The sequence below is a fragment of the Moschus berezovskii genome, chromosome 23 (assembly GCF_049115385.1).
Source record: "Moschus berezovskii isolate FMDL1 chromosome 23, NW_MosBer_1.0, whole genome shotgun sequence".
NCBI classification, from domain to species: domain Eukaryota; kingdom Metazoa; phylum Chordata; class Mammalia; order Artiodactyla; family Moschidae; genus Moschus; species Moschus berezovskii.
Window position 1 is genome coordinate 28,730,039 of NC_142482.1, and position 21,422 is coordinate 28,751,460.

Genomic DNA, 21,422 nt, shown 5'->3' on the forward strand with positions numbered 1-21,422 from the left:
GAACAACAGGCAGCAGAATCAGACCAGCAAAGTCTGAGATGTTGGAAATGTAAAATACAAAAATAGAAAATGTCTTACTTATGTTTAAAGGAGAGCTATGACTGATGAAAAAATGTATCAAAAAGGACAAAACTGGTTTGATTAAAATTTTTTTTAATGAAAAATACACTGACATTAGGAACTTTATGGTTTAGCAGCAGATTAGGCCCACCTAGAAAGGAAGATGCGATGGAAGTATATGTGAAGAAGCTACGCAGGTGGAGCCCAGGGACAGAGAAACGGAAACTAGGGAGAAGACGTTAAAGAAGCTGGAGGACAGAGTGAGGAGATGGGGCACAAATCAAGAGTTCCAGAAGGAGAGGGTAATTTTCTATAGTTGATAATTTATAAATCCTAAGAATCAGGAAGATCAGTTAATCACAGACAGTGGAGGTTGAGAGCCTAGATAAATCACAGAAACTACAGGACATGAGAAAGATTGACATCTAAGCAGCAGCTATAGGAACTTTCTGATGGTTCAGTGTTTAGGGACACAGCGACTCCAATTCAGGGGGCGTGGGTTCCATCCCTGGTCTGGGAACTAGGATCCCTCATGCTGCTGGGCAGGCAAAAAAAAATAGCAAAAGGCAGCCTGAAAGGGAGGTGGAGTTGGAGACTGTTATTGCTTGATGCTTCCTGGTTGGGGGAGATGATGTAGTTCTGAGGGAAGAAATGCATAAAACGTGCTTCTCTTGTGGTTCTTAGATGAAGGCTGTAGGTACCAGTTTGGTTGGCCTGGCCCAGAGAGAGTGAGGGAGCACTGCAGAGTCCCAATTGTCACGTGAATCAATCCTAGTGTAATGCCAAAAGAGTGATTCTGGCAGATAAAAGCAGAAAAAGACTACTGAACTACTTGGCTCACAGAAACACTAAGAAGGCTGGAGAGAAGCTCCAAAAAGGAGTGAGGAATAAAGTCAAAGCAGTGAGCAGCACCCCAGGCCCTACTTCAGAACCAGAGTCACTGTGACGATGTCGGCACCACCACCCAGGTTTCACTCCACTTCCCTCTGCTCTAGACCGAGACGTTCCCAGCTGAGGCCTCTAGTCACCTGCCTGCAAGGGGGATGCTGGAAAAGCAAGTGTCTGGTCTTTCACGTGGTGGGAGGTGAGCTCTACCTTCTTCCTAGGTTTGTGGTAGGGTGTTTCCAAGCATTGAGAAGGGGGTTCAGAGGAAGATTGGTTGAAAGCTGATACATGTCCACAAGGCTGTACTCGCCCCAAGACTTCCAAACTGCTACTTTCCCCCTTCAAGGAGGAGGCAGGGGAGATGCAGGAAAGCTCTGAGTTTCAGTTTGGCTTGGTTTGGTTGGTTTTGGTTTTTATTAACATTAAGCTTTGTTGAGATACAATTCACATACCATACACTTTACCCATTTAAAGTGTTAACAGTTCACTGATTTTTAATATATTCACAGAATTGAGTGACCATCACCACAATTTTTTAACATTTTCAGCACCCCCAAAAGAAATGCCATACCTTGTAGCAGTTACTCCTCAGTTTTTCCCAATCCCCCCAACTATAGGCAACCACTAAACCACATTCTGTCTCTAGACTGACCGACATGACTATAAATGGGATCATTATGTGGTCCTTGGTGTGCAAACCAGCTCAAGGGCTATAAGGATCAGGGAAGCAAAAGTCACAGCCTGGGAATGTTTGCCCTACAGAGACGGAAAGTCCCAAGGGCAGGGAAGGCTACTGGTGTGCGGGACTGCAGAGGCAAGGAGGAGCTGTGGGAGCTGCAGTTCCTTCTAACCCAGATCCTAGAGCTTCCAGGTGGAACACGTTAAGGTCCTGGAGGCCTGCAGTGGCCACAAGGGTCCTTTATCTCACCTTCCCCGTCAGCCTTAGCTCCAGAAGGTACAGTGTCTAATCAATTCCCCAAACAAGGAAAGTAGATCCCTGCTTGATTCGCTGAAGTTGCAAGCCATCCAGCTTGTGGTGAGATGGGCTTGACTCTCCAGCCTGCCAGGTGAAAGCTCTTCTGACCACATACCCTCCAAGAAGGCCCAGCCCTGAAGTCCACTTAATTCCCCGGCTGAGAAGGGGGTGCTCAGTCCCACACAGCCTGCCATCCCTACCCAAAGGACCCTGGCATGGCATGATTCAGCTTCAGAGCTGAGGGCTCCTGTCTCCTTTCAGCCAGGAAAGTCCCCACCCTTGGCAGATCTCTGGCAGTTACCACACAGGCCAAGTAATCAAACTCCTGCGTTTTATTCTGTGGAAAGCCCCGGCCCTACCTAGCCCTGACGCTGTCTCCAGGGCTACCGGAAGGTGGAGAAGCTCTGGGTGCTTGTGCAGGAGGCGTAGGGCACACCCCGGGAGCGGATCTGTAGGGTGTGGAAGGTGAGGGGTGGGTTGGGGCCCACAGAGCCTGGGTTCAGGGACTCAGTGTGAGGCTCCATGACAGTCATGGGAACTGCATAATACAGCACCTGGGGCCGGTTGTCCTGGCGTCTCACCGTGCCCTTGCCCAGCAGGTGCAGAATGCAGGAGAGGACATCAGCACTGCCGCAGGTGGACCCCCTGCCAAGGCTGCTGACCAGGCCCCTGGGAGGACACGGGCCCTTCTGCCAAGCCTCCAGCACCTGGTGTGCAGGGCCGAAGGGAAAAGAGAGGTCAGGGACGCCCAGCTTACCCCACCTCTAGCCCCCTAGTCCAAGGACAGCGAGGCCCAACCTCACTTCTCACCCACCTACAGGGGCCACAGTGAGCCCAAGACTTCGCATGGGGATCCACCTCCTCCTGGAGACTGCCTCCCACCCCACATGGCCCCCATCTCCTCCTGGAGACTGCCCCTCAACCGGCAAAGCCCCCTCACCCACCACGCACCCCCGCCTACCAGGCAGACAAGCTGGTCGATGTGCAGTCCCTCATCCCCGTGGGCTTTGAGGATTCGGACGATGAGGCAGTTGAGAAGGTTCCGTCTCTTCTCCAAGTTCCGGCCCTCTTCGTCCTCAGCGTTCAGGTATGTCTGAGCTGGGATGAGCCACACGTTGCCCCTCCGAGGCCTGGGTTCATCGCTGCTGTCTCGAATCTTGAGCAACCCTGAAATAAGCACTGGTCACTTGGCAGGGGTCCCCCGAGGACACTGGCCCCAGCTCAGGACATAGGCCCCAGTGCCCTAAGTACAGACCTGCTGGGGTGTCCTTTGTCTCGTCAAGGTCCAGGGGGCCCCTTGAGGAAGTCAGAGGCCCAATTGACTGATTCAGCACGTCTGGAGGGAGCCCTGAGAGTGCCAGCAGACTCTCCACAGAGACCGCCTTGGGAAGAAGAGGGAAGCATCAGGGCCTCCCAGCGTTGGGGGGCAGGGAAGACAGGGTGGAAAGAAGAGGACAGACAAGTTGCAAGAGCAGGGAGGCGCAGGGGAGCTGGGCCACCTTCAGCTCGTTGAAATGCAGCAGCAGCCACATCTGCACAGTGGACACGTGCAGTGTCTGGTCCCCAAACTGCAGCTCCGCCCGGCCCAGCCACGTCCATTGCAGTCGCTTTTGCGAGGCCTGCTCCAGGGCAGGGTAGCTTTGACCTGAGGAGTGTCAGGGAGGCGGCAGAAGTCAGGGGGCTGGTGAGGATGCACCATCGCTGGAGTTTTGTCCCCACTAACCTCTGCAGAGCCTGGGGTACAGCGTGTCTGGACACTGGCTCTTGGTCTGAGCTTCCAGAGCTTGGCCTTCCTTGAGTCTGCCTCCTAGGTCAGCCTTAGGTATCTGGGAGCCCACCCCGTGCTGGGCAGCCCATGATCAGTGCCTCTGAGGGGCTCTCCATTTTTTTAAGGGAGACAAAGCCACGAAATGAGAAAGGACTAGGGCTCTTATCAAACTGGAAACAATGTCTTGAAGCTCGTGGAGGAGCTCCCTGAGGGCAAGGTCTCAGTATCACCCACCTCTGTCACTGCCAAGACCAGGGTCAGCCCCCAGTGGGGAGCTGAGGTTACGATGACTGACCAGGAGTCACACACCCACCACTTTCTGGGGACCTCAGGTGCCTCCTGCCTCCATCCTCCCCACCATAAAGGGAGTCCCAGGTCATTATTTGAAGAATAGAATCAGCAACAGTCCCAGGATCTGGTGCCTTTCACCCTACTCCTACTCCAAACCTAAGCTCCAGTCTTTTCTTCTCAAATCTAGAGGCTGCTAGGCCCAGGGGCCACCGCCAAGCCCAGGTTCTTTCCCAGCATCCCACCCTCTTCCCAGGTCCCCAGTTCCCTCGGCCCAGCTACTCACGCTTGTTGTAGAAGTTGGAGTATCGGTTCAAGGTGCCCCTCAGGTAGGCAGGCAGGCAGGTTCTGGGGTTGAGCGTGTGGCAGATAGAGGCGGTGGGCCAGCAGCGTGGTGACAGGACGAGCACAGACACTTCTGGCATTGCCCCTTCATAGTAGAGATCCTCGCTCTCATCCTCGTCCTCCTCCCCGGCCACGCTGGCTGCTGCTGCCGCCACGGCCCCAGCTTCCAGCTCAGCTTCTTCCCCGGTCCCTCTCTCATGCCCCCTGCCACTGGCACTGGCATCACGGCTCACCTGAAGATGGAACACGGGGTGCCCCTCAGCCAGCCGGCTCCTCGGATCTGTCCCAAGCCTCTCTCTGCCTCCCTCTCCTCTACTTGCTAGTTTAGTTCCCTCCCCTGCTCCCACCTGTATCTTTTTCTCTGTGTCCTCCAGCTTCAGGAGTTCCTGATCGAGCCGCTGGAGCTGGTATACATGGAACTGGCGCTGCAGCTCCTCCGAAGTGCTCAGGCTCCGCAACATCTGTTGGGGGAGGCGGTTGGGGAAGCAGGGGCCAATCTGCTCCAGCACGGCCCCCTCCAGCCAGCTCGAGCCCACACCCAGGAGACGGTCCGCCATGTAGTGCCTGCAGCGTGAAAAGCCCAGGCCGAGCCTTGGTGAGGCTGCCTGGTGGGGCCTCCCACTCCAAGACTCCAGCCTGCCCAGCCCCCGAGGTCGTGCCTTGCCCACCATCCTGCTGCCCCCACCTCCCACTGCCTCAGCCCACACTCACTGGTAGTAATGCTCGAAAGTGGTGGCTATCTCCAGGCCAGAGAAGATGAGGACGGTTTCCAGGCATCGCTGCAGTTGGGCCAGCATCTCCATTCCCCGGGCCCCACCGATCCGGCTGCCCTGGATCCGCTGGTCAATGTGTCGGGCAAACTGCTCGCTCACCTGGGCAGTGGGGAGAGCACAGAAAGACCGTGAAGCAGGAGGGATTGGGTGTGTTCAGGATGGTATGATCGTAGTCAGAAACTGAAGGAGAGAATGAAGCTGGTGAGTGGGAGCACAGGGAGGAGGGTCTGAGGAAGGAAATATGAATGGCCAGGAGCTTTATCAAACTCATAAAGTCATTAACAACTGTGTACATTAACAATACTGGGACTTCCCTGATGGTCCAGTGGTTAAGACTCCATGCTACCAATGCTGGGGGCCCGGGTTTGTCCCGCGTGCCACAGCTAAGGCATGACACCCCCCAAATAAATTCAGTAAAATAAAAAACATTAAAAAAATACAACAATAAAAACGATTTTCACATTTAGCATGTCTAAAATCCAACAATAATAATTTAACACAAGGAGACAAGCACACAAGGCCACGGAGATAAAGTGAGTCACACACATTTTCTGATTTGTGAACTTGGAGGGAAGGAACTTCATCTATCTTCAGCTCTATCACAGTGCCTGACACACATTAAGTGTTAGAAGTGTTAGTCATGTCCAAGTCTTTGTGACCCCATGGACTGTAGCTCACTAGGTTCCTCTGTCCACGGGATTCACCAGGCAGTAATATGGAGTGGTATAACAGGAATGGTGGAGGAAATTATAGTATATTCATTTGATGGACTCTATGCAAAAATTTGAGGACAGATAGCAACATGAAAATGACTTTTAATGTAAGGGTCAAAAGAAAACAGGATAAAGCATTTAGTTACTCGTGGGTAAAACTATGTGAAATCAAGCATGCAAGCAGAAGGTATGCAGATATATTAGGATGGCACAAAGCGGGTCATTTTTGTGTCTCTCTGTGTGTGTGTGTGAGAGAGATCATAGTTCCTTGTCCAGGGATCAGATTTGGGCCCACAGCAGTGAAAGTACAGGGTCCTAACCATTGGGCCACCAGGGAATTCCCATTTTTCTTTTTTTAGATTTTTGATAATATGGTCTATACCAATATATGCTTCTTGCTGAGTGGGAATGTAGGGGGTGGGCAACCCTGAGGAGAAGAGAGAGTTTGAGGGGAGAGTTTCCAGGGGAGGGGACACAGGAGGCTTACGTGGGCAGCTCTGAGGAAAGGCAGCTTCAGTAGGGCACCAGCACAGCCATTCTGCAGCGCCAGGAAAAAGACTGCCCGTGGCCCAAATAGCTCGGAGCTCGACTGCTGCAGATTACTGAAGTGTTCGCAGTAGCGGAGCACAAAGTCATCGTCCCGCCAGTGTGAGGTCAGAAAGCTGTGCACCTGCAGGGCGGGAAGTGGCAGCGTGAAGGCAACCCAACACCCCAGGGCATAGCTCCGCCCGCCTCCCCACCCGGCCCACCCGGCCAACCTGCTCTTCCACCACCGCCCGCCAGCAGCGCGTCAGGTTTCTCATGATGCTGCTGGGAAGCCCCCGGGTGGCCAGGGAGCTCCAGTCGTGGCTTCTGTTTCTGCCCTCTGTGGACACAGGGGAAGGGGCACGGGAAGGGCGGGGGCAGCCCCTCAGCTCCTGGGTCCCCCATTCAGGGGTGAGCCCAGGGGATCTTTCCGGACATGCTGCCCACCGAAATGATACTCCCCGATGGGAGTGACAGAAACTGGGAGACGAGCAGCAGGCTGAGCATGGAGGGAGGGGACAGTGAGGAAGGACAGACGCCTCCCCAAGCCAGCTCCCAGCACTCACGGGGCCGAGGCGTGGCTGCTGCCACAGGGGGTGCTTGGCAGGGCTCCACGTGCACCAGCAGGTGGGTGAGGCGGCGCACCCGGGAGGAGAACGCCGCTGCGCGGCTCTGCGGGTTGCGGGCAGCCTCCCGACACTCCAGGTACTGTTCCATCAGCCAGCCCAGGGGGCTCACGCCGTCGTCATCTGGAGGTGGGGAAAAATGAGCTGAGGCAGGGTGGTGTGCAGAGAAGTGGACCACCGCAGGAGGGGAGGGAGCAAGGCCCTCCTGACTGTGTGGGGTCAGCTGACACCTGGGGCACATGGGAAAGGAGGCGCCCCTGGGCTGTGAGAAGCGGGGGGCTTGGGGAGGCTGAATAAATGCAGGTGCCAAATGGGCCAAAGGCATCACCCAGGGAAGAGCAGGAAGGGGCTGGTGAGTGGGGCTGAGCGTCAGGATGGTGAATGGGCCGGGGCAGGGGCGGTTACCCGGGCAGGTGATGTTCTGCACCAGGGGGCTGACCAGGGCCTCCCAGCAGGTCTTGCCCAGAGCCTGGGCGGCCTCTTCGTCAGGGAGGAAGTGATTGGCAAAGTTCTGCTCATGGCGTAGGGCCCCATTAAGTCTGGGGAGGAGAGGGGTAGGAAGGTGTTCGAGGCTGCAGACCGAAGTCCGCCAGTCTGAGACTGCAGGCTACCCCTCAGGCACACAGGCGCGCATGCGTGCTTGCACACCTGGAGCTCAGTTGCAGGAGCCCCCTGCGGTCCTCCGCAATGTCCTGGCTCCAAGCCTGTGCCCGGACCATGTAAAAGAGGCGCGTGTGACGGCACAGCTGCTCCCGGAACACCGGCCAGAATGTGGGCTTGGGGCCCAGGACCTCCAATCCCCGGATGCGCGTGTCAATGCCGCCCTGCAACACACAGAGGCCTGTTTCCACCGGCCCCACACCCTCCTCAGGATGGGCTGGAGTGCTGGTCCAAGAACTGCAAATCACAGGGTGTAGAGCGCGGGGCCCACTCCCCCAGCCCCACCTGTTGGCAGCGCTTTATGTGGATCTGGATGACGGGCCAGACGCGGCTCAAGTTCTCCAGGAGGACCACCCGGCTGGCAGAGGGCATCACGTTCACCTGGTGGGGGTGGCGGGTGGGGGGCGGGCAGAGAGCACGTTCACTGCCCAGTGTGTGGATGGGAGTGCTGAAGGCACTCTAGTCTGCTTCTGTCCCCTGCTGTCCCTCCTCCCCCAGCCCTGGATGCATGGGGTCCTGACGGAGGGGGTCCCAATGCCACCCTCACTGCTGGGGGCCTGATGCCATCACAGGGGCACAGGGATGGACTTCACCTTCTATGGGGCTCAAGATGGAGGAACACGGGCCTTTAGGGATCTGGGCAGGAGGGCGGATCCCATGAGGGGTGGCCAAATGGCACAAGGGGCACTACCGAGTTGAGTTCCGTGTTAAGGGAAGTGGCACTGTCGCCCCCGAACACCACCACCCTGGCCGGCATGTAGCTCAAGTCCTCGCTAGCCACCAGCAGAGCCAGCTGCCTGGGAGGGACGAAGGCAGAACCAGTCAGCACCAGATCTAGTCGTGTCCCCGCAGACACGGCCAGGGGGACCTTTTGGTCATGTTCAGGGGGATGGGGGCCCTCCCCAAGACCAACAGCAGGGAAATCACGAGAAGGCGAGGGTGTGTGCCGGGCGCAGGCCTGGGGCGCGCTACCTGATGAGGATGCCCTGCCGCATGTGCAGGGTGATACGGTGGGAGCCAGCGCTGCCGCTGGACTCCCAGTAGGTCTTGGGGTTGCGGTCCATCAGCTTGCTGGCCCGGTGCGGGTTGGACGACACCTCCACCTTCTCCCAGCACTTGTCCTCCTTCACCTCCATGCTGGAGCCTGCAGGCCCGTGGGAAGGGGTGGTGGTCACAGCCTGGCAGGTGCAGGCGGGAAAACACTCAGAGGTGTGGAGACTCGGGGTGGTGAGGGTACATGCACGAACCCTGGCACAGGTATCTGAGGAACACGTCAAAGAAGGGGATGTTGATGGGGCGGTGGGTTCGTCTGTGGTCTTCGATCTGGCCCAGCACCATCTGCAGCCGGAACATGGAGCATGGAGAGAAAGGGTGCGGGGAGGGGGCAGGGACACAGAGACACGGGTGGAGAAAAACCCAGCAGCTGTGGGACCACTTCCATGCCACTGGCAGAGCAGGGTCAGCAAGCCAAGAGGGGCTGAGAACCAGCGCCCCCCAGGTTCACTAGATTCACCTGCCTTCCAGCTTCAGAAACACACATCCCTTCCCCTGCCACCTCTAGGGTTTCATACTCTCACCCAGCTGTGAACCCACCAGTGTCCCCTGACCTTCCCCCTGACCTGGATACAGCCTCCCAGGATGTTGGTGGTGAGCTTCCGGTAGAGGTGGGCGTGCTTCTCGCACTTGAACACCATGTCCCGCAACTCCTGAGCCAGCTCCAGCTTTCCCAGGTGCTTTTCCAGGGCCTTGGAGATGGCATCCCGGGCTCCCAGCTGATTGAGCACCACGGCATAGTCCCTGCTCACGGAGGCCAGGCGGTGCAGGAAGAGGATCAGCTCCTGCAGCACCTGGGATGGGCGTGGGTGAGGTGAATAAAGGGGATGGACCACAAGGCGTCACCAGCAGTACTGACTACACACCTACTGTGTGCTGGGTGCCGGGGCTACTGCAGTGAACAAAGAGTGAGGAGGTGAAGAGACGGGGTGGGGCTTCCCAAAGAATCCGCCTGCCAATGCAGGGGACACAGGTTCAGTCCCTGGTCTGGGAAGATCCCACATGTCTTGGGACAGCTAAGCCCATGCGCCACAGCTACTGAGGCCAAGCTCTAGAACCCGTGAGCTGCAACTACCAAAGTCCACGCACCTAGAGCTTGTGTTGCACAATAAGGGAAGTCACCGCAATGGGAACCCCATGCACCAAGAAGAGCCGCTCTCGCCTGCCACAACCAGAGAAAGCCCATGCGCAGCAACAAAGACCCAGTGTGGTCATAAATAATACACAAATTAATCAAAAGAAAACAAGCAGCTTGAAAACTCAGCATGAAAAAAGAGAGCGCAACAGGGATGGAGAGGCGTGAGGGCTTGGTGAAACTGGAGAACCAAACAAACTGCAATGGGAAAGCCAAGAGGTGCCCTGGACCTGGGGTTGTGGACCACTGACTACACTGGCAACAGGTGCCGGGGGCATCTCTGGTTGTTTCTTCTCAGGCCCAGCTGTCCCAAGAACCAGCTGTGGGGCTGGGTTTTGAGATGCTCAGGCCCCAAGTAGAGACACCTGAGGGCAAGGAGGGGGCCAAGAAGGAGCAGATGTGTGTAAGTAATCCCACCACAGCGCTAAAACCTAGGGAGCAGCCGAAGGCGTGTGCTGCAAACACGCACTGCCTCCATGACTCTAGTTCTCTGACCCCTCCCCAAGCCTTCAATACCCGGGAGCACTTCAGGACAGGAGGCTGTGATGATCCCCCCCGCCTCTTTCACTCCCCTTTCCTCCACAGGCTCAGCCAAACAGGAGCCACTGAGGCTCTGCTTTGTTGTTGGATATTTTTTGGCATTCATTTTTATCTTTTTTATTTTGGCCATGCCCCAGCATAGGGAATCTTAGTTTCCTAACCAGAGTTCAAACCAGCGCCCCTTGTAGGGGAACCACCTTGGAGTCTTAACCACTAGACCTGGGGAAGCCTCCACTGAGACTCTTTAATTTAACATAAATATAACCTCCTATGTAACAAAAGAAATGGCAAGTAAGATCACATCTGGGCTTGTTTATCTAAGGAATCACAGCAAAGACACATAAATGAATACAAATGGTTACCAAAAAGGGGAACGTGGGGGGGATTGGGGAAACAGGGGACTCAGGTGGGAGTGAGAATTTTCAATTTATACCTTGTTACACTGCTCTCATTTGTGAAGGCTGTAAACAGTATGACCTTTTTAAAATATATATATAATTCAGTTTTAAACACAAAACCCAAACCAAGAGCTCAAAGGCTCCATGGTGCCCTTCTGAGCCCCACCCAGCGTGGGGTGGGGTGGGGTGTCTGCCTTGCTGGCAGCTGCCTGGCCTCCTCCCCCCGCAGTGTCTCCCCAGGGAAGGGTAGGGGTACCTCTCTGTCAGTGTTTGGGGACCGCAGGCAGGCCATGCAGGCGTCCATGGCTTCGTGCCAGGGGAGCAGCAGTGCCTCAGGGAAATCCACCAGCTGCATCAGGATTCTGGGGAGCGTTGGTGGGGGCAGGAGGAGAGAGATGCACAGTCAGGCTCAGAGACCCCTCTGCCCCGCCCCGCCCCACCCCACCGAACCCTCTCACCTCAGAACGGCCAGGTGCAGGGGCTTGTTGGCGGCAGGAGTGTCAAGGCTCCGCATGAGCACAAGGAAGGGCTGGGGCTGCCTCTGCAGCTGCAGAAGGAGGGGCTTGGCCTCTCCCTGCTGGGGCCCTTCTGAGCAGAACGCTCCCTCCAGATCCAGGAAGATTTTCCCAGCTGGACCGAAACCCTCTGCCAGACGTTGCAGCGGCGTGTTGGAGCCCTGAGTCGCGGCTTCTTTTGCTACAGGAGAGGGGAAGTCACAAGAGTTGGCCACTGTTAGTGACGGGCAGGGTTAGAAAAGGAGAGACACATTCGTAACTCTCGTTTTCTCTCTTCGCCTAAAAATGTTTTTGATTTTTTGTTCCCCCTAAAAGTTAGGTTCTGGGGATCTCAGAGCTTTTAATGTACTTGTAAGAAAGCTTCATGACAAACTTTTTATTTTGTTTTCTTAAAATAGCAAGGGAGGGACTTCCCCGGCAGTCAAGCTCTGTGCTTCCACTGTAGAGGGCTGGGTTTGGTCTCTGGATGGGGATCTAAGATCTCAAATGTTGCGAGGTGAGGCCCCCCTCCAAAATAAAGCAGAAGAGCTTCCTATCCGCAAACAGAAGAGCATTTTCCAGAAGCATGCAATAATCTGTTTATCCCTCCAGCAGAAAAAATTCAACGTGAGGGCTTTCAGGGCTTCAAATCTGTTGTGGTTTGTTCTGTTTGGCTGTGCCTCTCACCTTGCAGGATCTTAGTTCCACGACCAGGGATTAAACCCAGGACACTGTACTGAAAGTGCCAAGTCTAACCACTGGACTGCCAGGGAACTCCTGCAACGATCTAAGCTTACATCCTCCTTCGTTCTTTGGAGGGAGCACAATGTCTGCTTCTCCATTCACTGATAATCTCAACATTTCAGACTCTTCCTAAAGTACCATCGGTCTCAAGCCAGGATTGCATGAAACCCAGCACAGACACCTCTTCTGGGCTAATGTCCTTGGAGAGGCCACTATGCAGAGCTGCTGTCTGTGTGGCACCCCACCTTCCACTCCGGCTGCGTCAGCTGATTCCTGAGGCTGGGCCTGGGCTTCCAGCAGGGACGGGTGAGCCAGCTGCCCTGCCAGGGCCTCGGGCCCGTACTTCCTGTAGATGCGGCAGTTGAGCAGGTCCCTGAGGGTGCTGTCGTCGAGTCGCTGTGGCAGAGCCAGCAGCAGGTCTTGGGCCAACTCCGTGGGCACGCCCAGTTCAGCCAGGATCTCGTCATCCAGAACCTGCCATAGGGAGGAGACGGTCTCGCTGCAGGTGGCTCTACCCACCCTCAGAGGCGCTTGCCAGGGGAAGGGTTCTCTGCATGCGCCTTCTCCACCCCGAACCTCTCATGGAAGGCTCCTCCCAAACAGTTTGCCAACCCCAAACATCCTAGACCCCTCCCCTGCAGCCCCATACGCTGTCGGCCTCTGCTTCCCATCCTTAACCTTCCCCCCTAACACCGTCCGACTCTACCTCCCCGTCCAGGTTCTCCTGAAGGATCTGGAGAACCTCTTGATGGTCGGGGCCGTCCAGCTTCTTGATGAAGAAGAGGAGCTCCCACCACTCGGCCTGGGTCAGATGTTCACTCTCCTCGGTGTCCTCATCCTCAGGGAACACGTAGGGCACAGAATAGAGCTCGGTCATGGGCTTCCAGTGCCAGGATGGCAGGGCTGCGGAAATGGGTCACGGGGCGCAGAGATGTTGCTGCCCGCCCCTGCCGGACCACTGCTCCGAGTTGACCCCTGGCTTCCTCTCTGGGCTCACCTATACCCACAGCTCCACTGACCGCTGCGCCCTGGTACTCATCAGCAGCCTCAACCATGTCCTCGATGTCTTCCTCAAAGCCCAGAATCTCCAGCATGTGCCAGTGTACCCAATAAGTGCGGCCTGTTGACTCCCACAGCACCTGGGGGAAATGGGAAAAATAGAGAGGGAAGGGGCCAAGAGCTTACCTAGTGACTGGCTATGACCTGATGATGAATGTGGACACACAGCCCTTAGGGTGACCACCTAGTCAGGTTTGGAAAATCCTCCAAAAAGCAAAACACATGGTATATGGAGAACCTACATGATCACGTAAAGGATGCCTTCTCTAAACGGGAACATCTTTCTTCTATCCTTGGTGGCTTTTTTTTTTTTTTTTCTATTTATTTATTTGGCTGCCCCAGGTCTTAGTTTCAGCATGTGAGATCTTTGATCTTCATTGCGGCATGTGGGATCTTAGTTGCAGAGTGTGGGATCTAATTCCCAGACCAGGGATCAAATTGGGGCCCCCTGCATTAGGAACTTGGAGTCTTAGTCACTGGACCACCAGGGAAGTCCCTATTCTTGGTGGCTTATGCCCCTATACTTCCTCCTGGCCTTAACCACACTGTCTTGCTGAACTTGACTCTTGGAACGGTCTCATTGTTACCAGGTTCTTTGTGGAAGTGAGTCTCCCTGACCTCAGAGTTTTCTACAGACAAATTTTCTCAGCCCTCCAAATGGCTCCTCTCTCAATCGCTGATCCCCTTTTACCATCCCAAGCTTACTGAGGGTTTTCACTTTGAGTAGCATGCCCGAGCCCCCAGCATGAAGCCCAGTTATGCCCCACACAGACAGACCAACAGCGGCGGCCCTGCTCACCTGCACAGGGGGCACGCCATTGTTGCTCTGCCGGAACTCGCCCTCGTCCCCTGCACTGATCTCCTCGTAGTCATCCAGCATCCGCACTCGCATGCCCGGCTGCAGCGCATCCCGCACGTACAAGGCATAGGTATTACCACTTGCGAACTCAGAGCGAGGTCGAAACCTCCTTGACCTCCTGCGGGAAGGCAAGGCCTGGGCAGGTGGGAGCCCTGGGCCCTCATCCACCAGCTGGGGCTGGAAGATGGAACCGGAGGGCTGTCCCGAGGGCCCCTGTCTGCTCCAGGCCTGGTCCCAGCGCATGGCCTGCACCAGCTCTGAGATCAGCGTGCCCATGGCCATGCTGAACTCCAGCTCCAGGCAACCCCTCTCCCCACTCAGCTCCTCAGGAGTGGAGTTCGGGGCTCCTGGTTCTGCAGCAGTGTCATTCAACTGATCCAGGAGGAAGGTGACATGCAAATAGCGCTTCACCAGGGAGAAGAGCAGCCTTCCTGGGACCTGCAGGACACAAGCTTTGTTCCACACCTACCGTGTTCCAGTTTTCTCCCCACACTGTCCTCTGAGGACAGGTGCAAAGGCCTGGCCCCCAGGTTTTGTCCACAGCTCCCTCCCAACACTCCCCACAGAGTACCTGTGGCAGCTGAATGCCCTCAAAAGACATTGGGTGTTCAGAGAGCGTGGCCTGTGCAAACAGTGCCAGCAGAGCACAGCGGCTGTCAAAATCCAGGTGTTTCTCAATGGCCTCTTGCTGGCTTAGCGAGAAAAGGATCTGGGTCCGGGTCCCTGGAACACACATTCCAATCAGTAACAGCTCCTAACCTCATCCTTCCTAGACCCCTCTTGTGGACCCTCTTAGTTTACTCCTTTTGCTGTCACACAGCAGAATGACATGATTTGCTGATTTGCTTCAAAAGCCAAAACTTACTATATTATTCTACCTTATTACTACCTCATCTGCAAAAGTTTAAGTCTAAACTCTTCCTCCACCTAGGCAAACAGTTAATAGGAGGTTCTTGAAGTTTCAGTCTTCCCTTTCTACAGAGATGTCTACACTCACCTTCCCACCTCCCTTTCTCCAATGTGAAGAGAATGGTCACAGAATCATTTACGTACTGCTGAGATCAGAGGCACCTATCATAGGGCCCTGTGAGGTGTTAAGCTGACCCAGCCCCTCTCCAGCTTCCCTTTCCTCCCCACGCTGCCTCTCACCAGCATCATGGGAGGCCAGGGCTTGAATCATCCGGCCGGCGCTCCAGCGAATCTGATAGTCGGGACTGCTGAGCATGTGCATGAGCAAGTCCAGGACCCTTGGGTCTTTGAAGACCCTGGTGAGGGGCTCAATGCTGGCGTAGGCACTGAGCACATGGACAGTGTGAAGCAGAGGAGCGGGAGGAATGGTGCCCACACATTCCTCCAGCTGCCGAAGGGCCCTCTGAATCAGAGACTTCACGTCGGTTTCCATCTCCCCCAGCACGGATTTGTCCAGCGCTCCAGCCTCCACTGCTGTTTCCTGGGAGGGCCCGATGACCTGGCCATCCTCGCCCAGCATCTTGTGGCAGTTGGCATAGATTTCGTCATTGGACATCCATAGCAGGATATGCTCAGCCTTGCAGTCCACGTGGTTGGAGCCCCCTTCTCCGTCATCCCCACGCCGGAGGATGAGCCAGCGGATCTGGTACTCAGGATGCCCATCATGGCCCACTCGCTGGCGGACCAGCTCGTCTGGATAAGCGTGCAAGCCGGGCCCCAGAGGCACCCTGAATTCCCTGTAACGGAGTTCCCCCACCATCTTGGCACCTGGCATCACAGAGAAAGAGAACAGGCAAGCTAGAGTAAGAAGTCAGAAAATCAAGGCCATCCAGGAATTGGGACAGCAAATGTGGCAACAGCTGTCAGGCTGGGTGGGGTGAAGCAGGGTCCAGGAGTTGCCTGTTCTAGACTGGGTGGGGCCAGGCCTAAGTAGAGAAATACTGGAGTTTGTTCTGAAATAACTCAAAATTGGCGGGCTAAAAGGCGAGTCCAAGGCCCTGCGTGCAGCATGGAGGGAGCTCCTTTGGAGCAGTGGGGAGGGAACAGTGGGGGCAGGGAAGCCTTGGAATTAAAGTGAATCTCAGGGCCCTGGACAGGCGGCAGGGGACCTGGGAAGGGGGTATGTGATGCCCAGAGGGATGTGTGTTTTGGGGTGTCGAGGATCGAGAACTGAGTGTGTATGCAAAGGGGTGGCAGTAGCTCTAATTGTTGAGGCACGGGAGGGTCTGCAGGAACAAGAGACCCCGAGATCTGAAGATGGAGTGAAGGCGCAGGGCCCGACGGGCTGGGAGGAGTGGCTAGTGGGCTGAAGGCACCCAAAGCTGGAGGCACTGGAGCATCAAGGTCGGTGGGGGAGACGTGAGGACCCGAAGAGTGTGCACAGGAGACCTGGTGGGTGAGGGGCGCGGCGTTTGGGGGACCCGGATGGAAGGCCGAAGAAGCCGCGGGCGCGCGGCAAGGTACGCGGGGGTGGGAGGGGGCTAGGCCAAAGAAACCTGAATCCCGAGGCGCGGCGGGATAGTGGACTGGAAGCCCGGGGGTGGGGGGCTGGGGGTGAGTGGGCGGAAGAAAACCCGGGCTCGGGGCGGGGGGCCGCGGCGGGGCTCGGGCCACCTCAGAAATCGATGGGGGTCCCAGCGCGAGGCCTGTCCTTCGCCGAGCTAGGAACGCGGCACCGACGACGGCGGCGGCGTTTGCAGAGATTTGGGCTCCGTCTGGGCCCCCCGAAGGGGTCGAGGCGAGAGGCGGGAAGGGGCGTGTCTCCGCAGGCCGGGAGGCCGCAGGGGGCGTGGCGCGCGGGCCCCAGCGCCCAGGGGCCGTCAGCGTCCCGCCCGCGCGCAGGTCCGCGGCCTCCCGGGCCCGAAAGGGCGGGGCCCGTCCCCCGCCCGCCCGCTTCTGGGAGCCCCGCCGGCAGCCTGCCTCGAGCCGCCGCTCGTTTCCGCCGAGCCGGGCGGAACACTGGGGGCCCCGGGGCGGAGCCGCCTGTGCCACCTCGGCGACGTACGACGCCTCCTCTCCGGCACCGCCCCTTCCTCTTCCTTTTGGACCCACGCCTCCTGCCACCGGAAGTACCTGCCCCTCTAACCAAAGTCGGAACTGCAGACGACTTTGGGGGTCATTTACTCCCCCTCCGTGACGTATAGAGGGATCGAGGCCAGGGGGCGGCTGGAAGTGAGACGGGGACCCGGCCTTAGTCGTCGCCCCATATTTTCCTTTCTCTTCCCCCAACGGTTGTTTACTTCCGTCCCCTCCAACACCTGTCCAGTAATGTACCATCCTCCCCAGAAAAACCAGATTTTTAAAAAAATGGGGGCCATTTTATTAGAGTTCAGGAATAATCAGCTTTGGGCAGCAGCTGAAGGCAGCTTCACGTAACTCTTCATGGGGGGCAGCGGCCGGATCTTTCGGCCTGCCCAGCCCCCCTTGCGGTGCCATCGCCCACTGTTCGGCCTCTTTCCCAGCCAGCGGTTCCGCCCAGCCTTGCCGATGACCCGTTTGTTGTGATCAACGTTGGAGACTCGGCCCACTGTGGCTATGCACGTCTCCAGCACCTGATGGAGAGAGCAAATGGAGGGGAATGCACCATGCGGGGAAAGAGCCTGACACGTTGAGGGCAGGGACTCTGGGGGACTTCTCAAACTCAAGGAGAGAAGGGGAGAAGATACGGGAAAAGTACAACATAAAGGAACCCGAATGCAGGTCCTACAGTAGTTGAGAATGAAAGGCACTGTTCCCTACTGCCAGCCTGACAAGGCACACCTGGTCAAATGGCAGAAAAGGACAGATCTAGCTCCAGGCACTTCCCAACATAAAACACCTGGGAGCTATCCTGGACAGGTAAGGTACATTCTAAAAATTCCTCCTGTACTGACCCCTCCCACCTGCACTCACCCCCACCACGCACCTGCATCTGCCTCTTAGAGGGTAGCTGGATAATGGCTGTCCCATTCACCTTCCGTAGCAGTACACCACAAGTCCCTGGGGAAGGGAAGAAACAGCTTCAACCCTCCACAGAGCAGAGGTGGGAGCAGATTTTCCAGGGCCACCACCCCACACACTGCCCTTGCTTTCCCTTTGAGGGTTAGAAACACTGAAGCAAGAGGCATGTGTGGTTTTAGGTCAAAAACACAACCACCTCTTCAGCTTTGTTTTCCCCTTTTTCTCTGCCAGTGGACGAAATGTGGGCCCATGGGTTCAGAGAACTGCAACCTCAAGTTCCCCCCAGGCTTTCAAACAGTAAGATCCCAACAAGTTCCTTTCTTCATACCTGCGGCTCGGATATACTGGGCCCCACGGCCTGGCTCACTCTCCACATTGTTGATGAGGGTTCCCACTGGCAAAGCCCCAAGAGGATGAGCGTCCCCTTCCCGAGCAGCAACTAAAAGACAGAATTTCGTCAGCACCAGCACCCTTGCAGCATCTCACCCCACACACATCTGGTGGCCATCACTCACCTGCCATTCGGCCTATGTGGTCAGAGTTCAGGATTGTATCTCCAGCCTTCATGTTTTCTGTGGCAATGATCCAGCGTTTCCGGTTGCCCCCAGCAACCAGAGCTATGTCTGCTGACCTATGCAGAGTGAGGTACAAGTAAGCAAATCACCTAGGCAGCCTCACATCTCCTGAAAAGCCACAGAGCAGTCACCCAGCCACACCACCACTTCACATCCCAAACTTGCCTACAGGGATCATAGCGGACAGAAATGACCTTCTCCTCAAAGGGTCCTGGCTTGGATTCCTGCTCAGGCCGGAACCGCAGAAAGTCAATCATTCGATAACGCTGCTTGTGGCCCCCGCCAATACCATGCACCTGGATACGGCCTGTGGTCAGGATAGCACAGTATCATGACCAGGTCAGATGAGTCACTTCTCAGCACTGGGAACAGACACATCCTAGGCAGAGGGCAGTGCTTTCCCAACATTATGACACAAGCAGAAAATGATTAAAATTGGCATAGCACAATGGGGTAAGTGGGAGTGAACACCCACGTGGAACTTGGTAAAAACACAATTACAGGAGGTGCCTCCCTGCTGGCTCAGTGGTAAAGAAGCTGCCTGCCAATGCAAGAGACAGAGGTTTGATCCCTGGTCTGGGAAGATGCCACATGCTATGGGGCAACTAAGCCCGTGTGCCACAACTATTGAGCCTGTGCTCTAGTGCCTGGGAACTGCAACTACTGAGCCCACATGCTTCAACTACTGAAGCTTGAGCGCCCTAGAGCCTGTGCTCCACAAGAGAAGCCAAGTAGCCCCAGCTCGCCACAAGTAGAGAAAAATCCTAAGCAGCAACAAAGATCCAGTACAGTCAAAAATAATTTTTGAAGGGTGTGCAGGAAAATGTCATGGAACTTCCTGAGTATGTCCAGTTTTCTTCCATTACCTATCTTTAGGAGCGCAGGCTATTTATGTTTTTTATATTCTATTCTCTCACTCTTACACAGATAGTACATGCAGGAGGAGTCCAATAAATGCTTTTTAATTACATTCCTCTGCCTGTATCAAAATACAGACCAAGGGTCCTACCATGTTTTTGCTCTCTACTGCTGAAATCTTCTTGCCCTTATTCTTACCTGTGTGGTTTCGGCCCCCAGACTTCCTCATCTTTACTGGCATAGTGGTATACTTCGTACGACTCTTCCAGGACACAAACTTAGCACGAAGGGCCACAGAGGTAAGGACTAGGCGGCAGGGAAGCAACATTGACGCAGAGGGCAGCTGAAGGAGGACATTGTTTGTCACCTCGAAATAAACAGAAATCTTTTTCACTTGAAAGCTAATGGAAGGAGAAGCCTCAGAGAACCAAGGGAGAGGGCACAAAGTTTAGCTTGTGGCTTTCCTCCTCCTGGAAGCGTCCCAGACCAACTACCCCAAAACTCTACCCTTCACAGCCTGCACAAATACCAGTTCAGAATGCTTATCTAGGTGCATGTGTGTTGATCACTTCTCCTCATCTGATCCTCTCACCTCTGAAGTATTTCTTCAATGGCATGTTCTCCCCTTGGTGCATCTTCTTCCAAATTTGCCTCAAAACTCTCCTCTAAGAAACTTTTCCTTCCTTAAATAACTACCTTCTCCAGTGCTCATTACTTCCTATATATCTATGTACCACCATCAGCACCAATGCCTTCTGCCCATTTTGCTGCATGTTTCTGAGAATTTTCCAAATATGAATGGAGGGGAGAGATCATTTATGTCTTGTTCCCTGCTGTTTTCTCAGCCTTTCACACAGTAGGTTGGTTTGGTTTTGAATTTGAAGTACACATCTGCCAAACTCTACCATCAGTCTGAAAGGTCCAGAGAGGGTAAGACTAACTTTCCTGTAATCACTAGTTACCCGTGTCAACAAATTGGCACTTGCCATGGGTGCTTGCCATCTACCACTACAAGGATTAAATCATGTGCTGCTGCAGCTGCTGACCTCCAACACCCCCTGATGGAGCTCAGGATGGAGAGCAGAAATGAGGCACCTGTGTTCCCAAAAACCTGGCATGACAGATCTTCAGATAGATATTCTTGGGAGCTGATTTTTATGAGCTCAATTCTTTGATCTCTTCTTATCGAGAAAAACACTAAAATCCCTCATGGTGACAACTGTTTCTCATGACTAGCAGAAGCTTCAAAAAACCAGCAGAAACATTAAAAAAAAAAATTGTGCTTGATTGCAGCCCACTCCCCCCGTAACCAAAATCACATACATACTGTCCTTCCCTTCTGCCTCTCTGGAGCAGTTTCTCAGAGCTATCGGAGGTGCTATCTCCTGGGCTGCAGTCCTTACATTTCCCCAAATAAAACAACTCTCATGCCATGTATTTTTTAAGTCGACACCCTTAGGAACTTCGTGATATCTTCATGTTAGTCTCCAATTCTCGGTTATCTTGACCTTAATTCCATAATCTCAGTAGTAACTCATCCTTAATGGTTATAATAATGGTTAAGAGTCCGGGTTTTGAAGCCAGACTGCCTAGCTCCAATGGTTGGTGTATGACCTTGGACTACTGATGTATTCTCATATGTAAACTGGGACTGATAATAACTGTTAAGTGGTTAAAAGGAATTCATTTATTTAAAACGTTTATTATGCTTGGCTTACAACACGACAATAAATGTAAGTTACTGAAACTTGTACTTTTGTCTACAAATCACTTTCACCTCCAATATCTCGTTTGAGGACTCCAGTGACCCTGTGAGATAGCAACACTTAGAAAGGAGAAAGTTGAGGCTTAGAGTGACTTATTAAAGTCACGGACCGGTGTGACTCCTAATCAGACTCTCATCTCCCACCTCGATTCTCCTAGAGACCCCTCTCCGGCAGCCGGAGTGGAAACAACTACATTCCCGGGAAAGATGGATTACCTGGGCGGCCGGGAGGAGGCTTGGGCCGGGGACGGCGGCAATCCGGGGGGTCAGGCTCAGTGAGCCAAGAGCACGGGTCACTGCCCGCAGGGCCATGAGTTTGGCCAGACTCAGGCGTGCTCAGGACTCCACCATCGCCTTTAGCCTGGCCGCCTGGAGCTTCTGGATGACGCTAACAGGTCCCCTTGCCGTCGCTCC

At 55.0% G+C, this 21,422-nt stretch overlaps 2 protein-coding genes across 3 annotated transcripts; both read right to left on the reverse strand.

The window, feature by feature from the left end:
- Positions 1-88: 88 nt before the first annotated feature.
- Positions 89-16,844, reverse strand: CUL7 (cullin 7). The gene is made up of 26 exons (XM_055406646.2): positions 16,485-16,844; positions 15,051-15,638; positions 14,473-14,624; positions 13,842-14,339; positions 12,981-13,122; positions 12,690-12,886; positions 12,229-12,457; positions 11,204-11,441; positions 11,002-11,107; positions 9,239-9,466; positions 8,867-8,957; positions 8,592-8,763; positions 8,311-8,416; positions 7,905-8,000; positions 7,608-7,783; positions 7,365-7,498; positions 6,900-7,082; positions 6,567-6,673; positions 6,296-6,478; positions 5,034-5,194; positions 4,670-4,886; positions 4,264-4,555; positions 3,421-3,566; positions 3,177-3,303; positions 2,883-3,088; positions 89-2,628 (listed from the first exon to the last, which is right to left on the reverse strand). The coding sequence occupies exons 2-26, from the start codon at positions 15,628-15,630 to the stop codon at positions 2,305-2,307; spliced, it is 5,091 nt and encodes a 1,696-aa protein (XP_055262621.2). The 5' UTR covers positions 15,631-15,638; positions 16,485-16,844; the 3' UTR covers positions 89-2,304.
- A 322-nt stretch (positions 16,845-17,166) lies between these two features.
- On the reverse strand, positions 17,167-21,419 carry MRPL2 (mitochondrial ribosomal protein L2). 2 transcript variants are annotated; one of them, XM_055406653.2, is made up of 7 exons: positions 21,225-21,419; positions 19,442-19,610; positions 18,551-18,692; positions 18,326-18,441; positions 18,139-18,249; positions 17,776-17,849; positions 17,167-17,422 (listed from the first exon to the last, which is right to left on the reverse strand). In XM_055406653.2, the coding sequence occupies exons 1-7, from the start codon at positions 21,318-21,320 to the stop codon at positions 17,210-17,212; spliced, it is 921 nt and encodes a 306-aa protein (XP_055262628.1). In that variant the 5' UTR covers positions 21,321-21,419; the 3' UTR covers positions 17,167-17,209. The 2 variants fall into 2 exon arrangements, with proteins under 2 accessions (XP_055262628.1, XP_088687645.1); XM_088831519.1 differs by lacking the exon at positions 17,776-17,849.
- Between the last annotated feature and the right edge of the window lie 3 nt (positions 21,420-21,422).